The sequence below is a fragment of the Chroicocephalus ridibundus genome, chromosome 23 (genome assembly GCF_963924245.1).
Source record: "Chroicocephalus ridibundus chromosome 23, bChrRid1.1, whole genome shotgun sequence".
NCBI classification, from domain to species: domain Eukaryota; kingdom Metazoa; phylum Chordata; class Aves; order Charadriiformes; family Laridae; genus Chroicocephalus; species Chroicocephalus ridibundus.
The window spans coordinates 6797876-6807556 of NC_086306.1; the positions used below are offsets into that span (position 1 = coordinate 6797876).

Consider the following 9681-nt stretch of genomic DNA (forward strand, 5'->3'; position numbering starts at 1 on the left):
GACTATGCGTAGCTGCCTACCCCAAAAGCGGGCACGGTTCTGCGCCCAGCGTGGGGCGTTCTGACCGCCCGGTCGGGGGGGCCGGGCCGGGGGGACGCGGGGCTGCGGCGCGGGAGGGCGCGTGGCCGTGGCGCGGCGGTGGGCGGGGCTCCCCCGCGGCGCCCCCTGCCGGGCGGCGGCGCGTGACGTGTGGTGGCGGTGGGCGGGCGTCTCAGCTGGCGGGGCGTTGCTGGGCGCGTGCCCGAGCAGGCTGCTGGCCCAATCGGAGCCGAGCGCGGCGTGCCGTTCGCGTGCGTCATCACGCCGCACGCCTCTCATCGGCCTATCGGGCGCGGCTGTTAGTGGGTCACCCAGTCAGCGCGCTCGCTGGCCAAGCCCCGTCCGGGGAGGTGAGGGGGAGCTCTGCGCGCTGCGGGGCGGGGCTGGTGGCAGGGAGGGGGCGGGCACGCGGGGACCGTGAGGCGGTGCGCGGAGGGGAGGCCGGGCCGCGCTCCGGCCGCCGCTGGGGAGGGCCCGGCCGTTGCAGCCATGATTCACAGCCTGTTCCTCATCAACTCCTCGGGGGACATCTTCCTGGAGAAGCACTGGAAGAGCGTCGTCAGCCGCTCCGTCTGTGACTACTTCTTCGAGGCGCAGGAGAGGGCCTCGGAGGCGGAGAACGTGCCGCCGGTGATCCCCACGCCGCACCACTACCTCCTCAGCGTGTACCGCCACAAGATCTTCTTCGTGGCCGTTATCCAGAGCGAGGTGCCGCCTCTCTTCGTCATCGAGTTCCTGCACCGCGTCGTCGACACCTTCCAGGTGAGGGTCCCCGGCCCAGCCCCGGCGGGGGGCGAGGGGGAGCCCCGGGTCACTGCCGTGGTGTAGAGGAGAACAAGGCGGTGGCAGGGAAAGGGAGCTCTTCAAGTTAGCAGCAATTAATATTCTCTCTTTTTCCCATTTCTTAACTCACATCCTGAACCTGCGAGGATCTCGAGTGTGTCTCGTGGGCTTGCGTGGTTGGGAACGCACTGCTTGAGATGGTGATGGATTGGAGATAAGCCAGTGTGCACAGGAAGGACCTTTCACCAGTCAAGACTCCTATTTCTGTTTTGTCAAGGCTCATATTTCTGTTTTGCAGCCTGGTCTCTTCTGGGAGCTGTGGACTAAGACCAAGCGGGCCTTGTTCTCACAAGGAGGTTTTGCAATTCGTATCCATGTCACTTAGTGACAACCGACCAAAGTACTTATATCTAGTGATATTCCTTGGAAGCGTATCCGCTTCCTAAAGAAGTGAGTCACGGGAGTTGCCCCAGAGCAGCCATATTCCCTCTGCGCTATGGCTGACATGCCTGCTGGGCAGTTGAGGGAAATAGTGAAGATGTCTGTTTGCTGCCTGCCAAGAACAGGGGTGTGTAGTCTGGATTTGAAATGTCTTGTGACCAGCATCCCTACCAGAATACAGGAAATATGGGTATCATGTGAGTTTTTGCTTCCAGGTGCCAATCGGAACACGAGTGTAGGCTGAGTTATGTTTCACTCAGTTCAGGACATGGATTGGCTGTTCAGGACATGGATTGGCTGTTCAGGCCAAAAGTGTACTATGTCGGTTGTTTAGGCCTTGTTTTTTGTGAGAGGACAAAGGCGTGAGTGTGTTGTCCTCACTGGCTTGGCTGTATGTTAAAACCTGATAGGTCTGAGAAAGAAATAGCGTTTGTAGTGCAGGACTAGCGTCACAGTTTATGTACGCTCACGCTTTGTGCAGAATGCCTGATCTCTTTGTGTTTTTGTGCGCTTGATCGCTCTCCAGAAAGATGCATGAAGTCCCCATAGAATAAAACTATGATTACATTAAATGTTCATTTTTTTAAATTGCTGAGTTATTGGGAATGCTTCCCGTAACATATGCTGAATCTGAAACATCTCCACTTAATTTCTATACCTACATTGTGTTACAGATTTACCATTTGACTTGGTATATTTTTCCTGCAAACTTTAATATTGCTAATTATTGTTTTGGAGTAGAAGTTGAAGAAACAGTAGAGGAATCAAGCTGGGGAATAAATTAGTCTGAGGATCCTTTATGATTCATGTTCTGAGGTTCTGCTTTATACACCTCTTAAATTATGAGGAAGGGGAGTTTTGATACATGGATTGGATGGAATTATTTTTCAGGCTTCTCATAATACTGGACTTCTGCTATTAGTCTAATACATCTTAGGATATGTAAGCAGTCTGTGCATCCCGAGTGGTATCAGAATGAAAAAACACAGGTAGTGTGCTAGACAGACTTCAGAAATGTTCTCCTATAAAACAAATGTGGACTTAGGCAGAATATGCAGAGGGTGTGAAGCTGTGCTTCCCCTATATTCCACGTCAAAACAAATTCTCAAAAATATTCACAGAATTGAAGTTAATAATTGTAGTATTGACCACATGTATGCAAGCATTATAACAAAAGTAAATGAAAAGCTTTGAGGAGGAGAGGTTGAATTCCTCAAACAGCAGTGCTGTCCGGTTAAAATATTGACAGTAATGTAGGTAAAGACCAGCTGAGGAAGGATATCTGATACTGGAGTGTAGTGAAAGGCATAACTGCACGTAATTCAGTAATGGCTGCAGGAAATAAGTTTTTCATATTAAGGTGGCTGCTTAATTGGTTGCAGCTGAGCCACTTTCAAGTGCTAATTAAAAGATCTCTTAGCTATCAAAGGGAATCGTGTTATACAGAAAGGAAATAAGAGCGTATGATGATGCGGTGATTTGCCAGCTCTCTGGGGTGGTGGCAGAGGTATGCTCAGAGCTGTGCATGTCTGTTGGAGTGGTCAGTCTGTCTGATGTGCTTGTACTAATACATGGAGATTCAGTGTTGTTTCACCTCCTCCAAGAAGAGGATTGATTTATTTCTGTGTGGGAGGACACCAAACTGAATGATCACTAAGATTCTCTTTCAGAGGTTTTTGAGTAATTATTTCTTTTGCACAGGATTATTTTGGTGTCTGTTCAGAGGTGATGATCAAGGACAACGTGGTGGTGGTTTATGAGGTGCTGGAGGAGATGCTGGACAATGGCTTTCCACTGGCAACAGAATCTAATATTCTTAAGGAACTGATAAAACCTCCAACTATCCTGCGAACAGTTGTCAACACCATCACAGGTACAGGGAAACAAAAAGTAGATAACCTAGGGAGGCCATGTGGCAATATTCCTGCATAAGTAAACTAGAATATGTTGTTCCATACCATTCTAAACCCCAGCATAGGTGTATTTAAGGAGTCCTGTGTTAGTGCTTTGCTTTGAGGTTCCTTCTAGTTCCAGCACAAGCTGCGGTTTTTTTTATCCCAAACAAACAGATTACATGTCCAGTTACAGCCATGACATGACTTCCTGGATGAGTTAGTTTGGTGTGGGTTTTTTGTTGGGGTAGCTTTATTTTTTAGTTACGCTTCCCGGTGCCTTACTGTGGTATGTTTTAGAGTTGGATGTAAGAGAGAGATAAATTGTAGAACACAGTGAGTCTGGAAGAGTAGTTGCTCTCCTACAAAGAGAAAGAGGTTCTCAGGGATTAATTACAATTAAGTTATAGGAGGGTAATTACTTGTTCTGGAGCATTGTCTAACTTCTGTGGTGGTTGTGATTGCCTTTCTTTTTCCAGGAAGCACTAATGTGGGTGACCAGCTTCCTACCGGACAGCTATCAGTGGTGCCTTGGAGACGTACTGGTGTAAAATATACCAACAATGAGGCGTATTTTGATGTGGTTGAGGAGATAGATGCAATCATTGACAAATCAGGTATGGAAGTTGCTTCTGGCTAAGACAATGGTAACTTGTCCTGATAGCGCCTGAAGAGAGATTTAGGTTTTCAAAGAGGAGCTCCCTTATCGAAGGGTGGGGGAAACTCTATTCCTATTCTTACTCTGGAACGTTGCCAACTCATAGGTGTTATTCAGTCACAAATTTTATAGAAGTACCAAGGTTTTCACTTGTCCTCGTTCCTGAGGTCTTGTAAGCAATTCTATATTAGGAAGGTAGAAGGTGAACGAAGATTGTGCATAGCGCTATCTCCTTAGTTTTTGTGCGTTTTAGTCTTGTTAGGGTTGGGAGCTATTGTCCTTGGCCATCAAAATGGATATTGCTGGTGCCAGTGGTTCTTATTTATATGGACCTTCTCCGGAAGTGGTTGGGAATGAGAAAAATGTTGAGCAAGCAACATAATGAGCCGTGACATTTCATAAAGATAATAAATTTCTGTCCTCCTCATTGACAGATTTTCTACATTGTGTTTTGTTTGATCAGGTTCACATAACTTCCTGTGTTTGCTTTATTGTCGCAGGTTCCACCATTACTGCTGAAATCCAAGGGGTGATTGATGCTTGTGTCAAGCTGACTGGGATGCCAGACCTTACCCTTTCCTTCATGGTAAAGCTCAAGGATGTATCTTTATTTAAGTATTTTGAAAAGGGTTTCCCAGCCCTGATCCTAGGATCTCAGTCTCATGCTGATGGATTCCAGTAGATCAGAACCTCGGTATGCCAAACAAAAGCGAAAGAAGTGACAATGGAAATTCATAGTGAACTTCAGCAACTTTGAGCCTAAAGGTTTTATTTTCAGATTCTTTGTTAAAAGTACTGTTAGTGTGTGCTGTGACTAAGTTTCTGAGATACAGTGCTGCTTTAGGCAGCTATCCTAAAGAGCCATCTTTTTATGAGTATGCATCAATGTAATTATTTGACATGACTAAATTTTCTAAAATAGGATAGAGGTTATTGAGTACTGCTATTGCACAGATGTAACAGCACCAAACAGATTATCGTGTCTGAATGTAGATACCTTCAGATGGGCAGAGTGTGTCAAATGGTAGACCCTTCATGGATAGAAGACTGAGGAGAAGAAGAGGAGGTTATTTTAAGTAATACTGCTTTCACTAACCTTGTGACTTTCTTTTCTTTCAGAACCCTCGGTTATTGGATGATGTTAGTTTTCATCCTTGTGTGCGTTTTAAGCGCTGGGAGTCAGAGAGAATACTCTCCTTCATTCCACCTGATGGAAACTTTCGCTTGCTCTCCTATCATGTTAGTGCTCAGAAGTAGGTGATAAATGTAGTGCTGTGAATTACAAAATTTGGATCTTCCTGGCTGAAGGGGGTGGGAGGGGAAAGGAATTACTTTTACAGATCAGGTGGCATGTTGTGCCAAATGAAGTAGAGGTGCATTGTAACGTGCACTTTTCCTTTTTTAAAACCTGTGTTTTGTCCTTGATTAGAGCAGTGATTCCGTTGTTTCTTTTTGGTCAGCCAGTATTTTTCAAAGACTAGTAGCAGATAAATGAACTAGAGAGGGAAAGAATTAGGCAGTATGGAGTAACCAAGCTGTTGATTTCCTAAGTTTATAAAAAACTTTCAGAATAAAACAAGATAGTTTGGTAATCTTGTTTTTTTGACAGCTCTCTTAATAGAATTACAAGTTCTTGTCTGCTGTTTGCACTCTTTTCTAGAAGCAGCTTACCAAGTACTAATTGGGGTTACAGGTGCTAAAGCATTTTGTTAGGCTTTGTCAGACTTTTCAAGTAAATGAAAAGGAGTGGGATATCTAACCGAAAGCACAAACATGAAGTTCAAGTGCTGCTGTACTGCCTGGAATTACCTGCCAGCTTGCTTGTGACATGCAAAAACGTTCCTCATCCTTTGCTCAAGTCTCCTGTTGTGCTGGATGTAGTTACCTGTCTGGTAGAGGTAGAAAACTAAGACATGGCAAGCTTGATTAAAAAAAAGTGTAATTACGACTTGAGAACAGGATTCTGACTTTGCTCTTAGATCAAACAAATGAGTGTAGGATTTCCTTTTCTTTTAAGAAGATTGTTTTCCAATGTTTTCAGTGTGAAAGGCAAGGACTGCATAAGGAAAAGCAATGACGAAGGTGAGGGATTGACAAGGACTTTCTGTTCGTGTCTTTATTCTAGTCTTGTGGCAATTCCAGTCTACGTTAAACACAACATCAGTTTCCGTGATAACAGCTCACTGGGACGTTTTGAGATCACAGTGGGGCCGAAGCAGACTATGGGGAAGACTGTAGAGGGAGTGATGGTCACTAGCCAGATGCCAAAAGGTGTCTTAAATATGACCCTTACACCCTCTCAGGGAACACATATCTTCGATCCAGTTACAAAGGTGAGACGAAAGAGAAAAATTAGATATTTTTTTAATCTTTTTTACCTTTCGGCAAATGAAGTTGAGCTGTTCATGCTTACACAAACATGTCCTTGAACGTTGTTTCTCTGAAAGCAGTATCTTTTCTTGGGGTGAGGAAATTGCATATTAGAAGTTGTCTTAATCCCCACAACAAATAGCTTGGTGTCTGACTGGAAAGTAGTTCTGGTTGCTTGGTGTGTGCAGAAAATCCAAGAACTGATATTGTATGATGAGGCATTCGTCTGGTGGATGCTTTACAAACTTCTGTATGTCTAGTTGTCATGCCTAGTACTGTATGTCCTTTGCAAACACTGAGGATTTGGGTTGGTTAGTGGGTTTTTATTTGTGTTGGGGTGTTCTGGTTTTGTTGTTTGGCCTGCCCCACCTCGACTTCACTTCTTTTCCTTATTGCAAACTTAAATTCGATGGTTTACCTGGAGTAGAGCCTCAAGCAGCACTGCTTCAGCCATTCAGAAAGGAGGCAATTCTGCATTATTGTTGTCACTGTTACACATAGGAAATGGGGCCTGTAGCACAAGTAGTGAAAGTATCATTCATGGTAGGCTTTTGGGGAACCTCATGGAAAGAGAGGGAGAGAGAACAAAAGTCCAAGGCAGCTGCTCTTTAAACCTGTACTGTGTCTGTCCAATATGAAAGGCAAGATACTAAGACAAAGATCTTTTCCATAAAGTAACAATAAGGGGACTCTTCTTTAGAGGGTGTTACGGCATTTCTGCTTCACTGCTGCATTTTCTGTCCCTTGAAGCTGCTGTCATGGGATGTGGGGAAAATAAACCCCCAGAAGCTGCCAAGCCTCAAGGGGAGTGTGAGCTTGCAAGCTGGGACATCAAAACCAGATGAAAACCCCACCATTAACTTGCAGTTTAAAATTCAGCAGCTGGCTATATCTGGTAAGTGTCAGGTAAAGAAGCTGAATATTCTCTGCTGTGGCAGTGCTCACTCTGCACATAGCTGAAATAGCTCTGCAGGCCTTCTGAAGTACATTCTATCTGAAACATGTTCTTCAAGTAAAAAAATTTTGTGCTTTGACTACAGATATGTGGATTTGTTCTGTAAGGAATTATTCTGACAATGAGCAGTTGTCAGCTTTTCTCCGTTCTGTTTACTGCTTGCTAAAACTTTCCCTGTGCTTTCTGCACTTCTAGCGTGATCTTCTGTTCCTTTATCCTGAAGGCCTGTCTGCTTGCTTTGTGTCAGCAGTCAGTCTTATGTTGTGTTTGTTTGCCTTTAGGACTGAAGGTGAATCGCTTGGACATGTATGGGGAGAAGTACAAGCCCTTCAAGGGGATAAAATACATGACTAAGGCTGGCAAGTTCCAAGTCCGAACCTAGAGGATTCCGATAGTGAGGAAGAGCACTTTCCTGTTTCTCCTGTCCGTGGCTGTTGGATGCAGCCTCTTACCCCATCCATCTGTTTAGGGTTGCTCCCTTGCCTGTAGTAGCATGAGCAGGAGAGCCAGTGCTTAGGGTGCTGGGGAGCAGGGAAAAGTAAGGTTGACCTGAAACCATCTCATCCCTAGATGAATCTCAAGTATTCGGAACAATGGCAGATGGGAGAGGTGTTCAGGTCCCTTGGGATTAGTGAGTCGGCTACATAAGCTTGTATCACCTTCATTTTGCTGTCTTAAAAGAAATTCTAGGGATTTGTTGCCTTTTGTAACTCCTCTTCCTTATATTTTCGTTGGCTTTTATCCCTTTGTAGATGATACAAAGTTGAATTTCCACAAATTTCAACTCCGGTGCGATGGTCTGGCATCTGCCCTTCCCCAACACTGGGTGTTAGGGCGGAAAGCTGTATAGTTCTTGGCAGCAGAGAGATCGTCTAGCCATTCTGCCTCAAAGGGACTGGAAGAAGTGGAAAGGTAGATTGTCCCACCCAGGATGGGAAGTAAAGAAGTCTGAGATTGGGGATGGTGCCACAGAGGGAGGAAGGGAAGAAGTGGATGCTTTTTCTAGATATTTTGTAAGCCATCTTGGTCATCAGGTGTCTTGAGTCTCTGGAGATAGACTGGAAACACATCCAAATCTTAGTATGGTATCCTGTGAAGGTGTGACTGTAGCACGTGTCATCTTGTAACTGATGGGTGGTGCCATCTGAATGTATTTTCGCTTCTCGTATTTCATCAGTGTTTGAAGGTAGGGATTCTCCTAGCTTTTTTGGGGAGTCAGGGGAGAGGCAGGAGAATTTTTGTGGAGACATAGCACTTTGATGGAAACTGAAGCTGTATCTAAATGAAGACGATCGCTATCCTAGTAACTTGTTGGAACCTCCTTTTGCCTCTGCCTGCCTATTACAAATGAAGGTGATACTGTTGTTCTCCTGCTCGCTGATGTCTTTGAGATAATTGTGTCCTGGTACCTTTGTAGTGTTTCTGGCTGTCCTATCTCATTCCAGTTCCTGTACCACTCAGCTGCTGTGCAGGTGGATTCAAGCCTACGCTGGAATTTTCACTGGGACCATCTCTTCTGCCCGACCTGTTGCTGCACCTGCCCATTCCAGTCTGTGCTGCATCTTTCTGTACAGCATAAATATAAAATGAGAGGCATCTGCACTATTCCATATTGTCTGTAATGTGCTCTTTGGCCACTAGACGGCAATGCGTTTTATCTGTGGTAGCAGAACTTGTCCCTAAGATGCTGTACATGCGACTACAGCATCTGTAAGGTGGCTGTCCACCATGTACAGTTCATGCTTGTGAACAGAACAAGGTGACCCTAAACGAAGGATAACATACATTCTGGTTTGCATGTGATGGATACTTGCAGTGGATGAGTGGCATCTTGCATGTGGAATTGCAAGTCCCAGTGCAAATGATGAATGCCATAGCAGGTGGCCTTACTGCTGAGCATGTTCAATGCAAATATAACCTTCATCAAGGGCATCAATAAAATTCGTTTTCACATGTCATCTGCGTCATTTCAGAGTGGTTTGTGTGGGCTTTACAAGAAACACAGTTGGTATTTAAGGAGGAAGGTTAATTATGCCAGTTGGATTGTGGATAGTGGGTGCCTTAGGGAGATAAATGTCTTTATGCAATTGGGATTGTCAGTTTGGGACTAAGTCACTGTCTGAAAAGCTAAAATTAGTTACTTTCTTAGTAATTTTTCTTGTTGTTTCCTAAAAGGAGAACGTCAGTGAAACTGTCTTTAGGAATACAGCTGAACCATTTTTGTATACTAGGTAGGGTTTCTGGTAGCAGGCTCAGGGCTGTGCTTTAATTATGAAGACGATGAAATACCTCTTCACCTTCCTGCTCCTCAAGTACTAATACTGTCCTTTAGCTTTGTTGGTTAAGTATCTTTTCTTTCATGTTGAAGTGATTCATGTCATTCAAGATCTTGAACGACTTCTTATATGCATAAGAGTGCCTGGCCCTTATGACAAGCTTTCTCTATCAGTCTGCGAAGGCTGCAAGTTCTTATGGAATGAAAGAGTCAGGGCAAAAGGGTAAGCAGGAAGCAGTGAGATAACTTGGTAGGTGATGATATAAGG

At 44.8% G+C, this 9681-nt stretch overlaps 1 protein-coding gene across 2 annotated transcripts; it reads left to right on the top strand.

Moving 5' to 3' along the window:
• The first annotated feature begins 313 nt into the window (after positions 1-313).
• On the top strand, positions 314-9096 carry AP3M2 (adaptor related protein complex 3 subunit mu 2). 2 transcript variants are annotated; one of them, XM_063358498.1, is made up of 9 exons: positions 314-389; positions 583-801; positions 2965-3136; positions 3635-3772; positions 4314-4399; positions 4933-5066; positions 5939-6146; positions 6934-7078; positions 7420-9096. In XM_063358498.1, the coding sequence occupies exons 3-9, from the start codon at positions 2992-2994 to the stop codon at positions 7518-7520; spliced, it is 957 nt and encodes a 318-aa protein (XP_063214568.1). In that variant the 5' UTR covers positions 314-389; positions 583-801; positions 2965-2991; the 3' UTR covers positions 7521-9096. The 2 variants fall into 2 exon arrangements, with proteins under 2 accessions (XP_063214568.1, XP_063214567.1); XM_063358497.1 differs by lacking the exon at positions 314-389 and having other exon boundaries at positions 429-801.
• Positions 9097-9681: the final 585 nt, after the last annotated feature.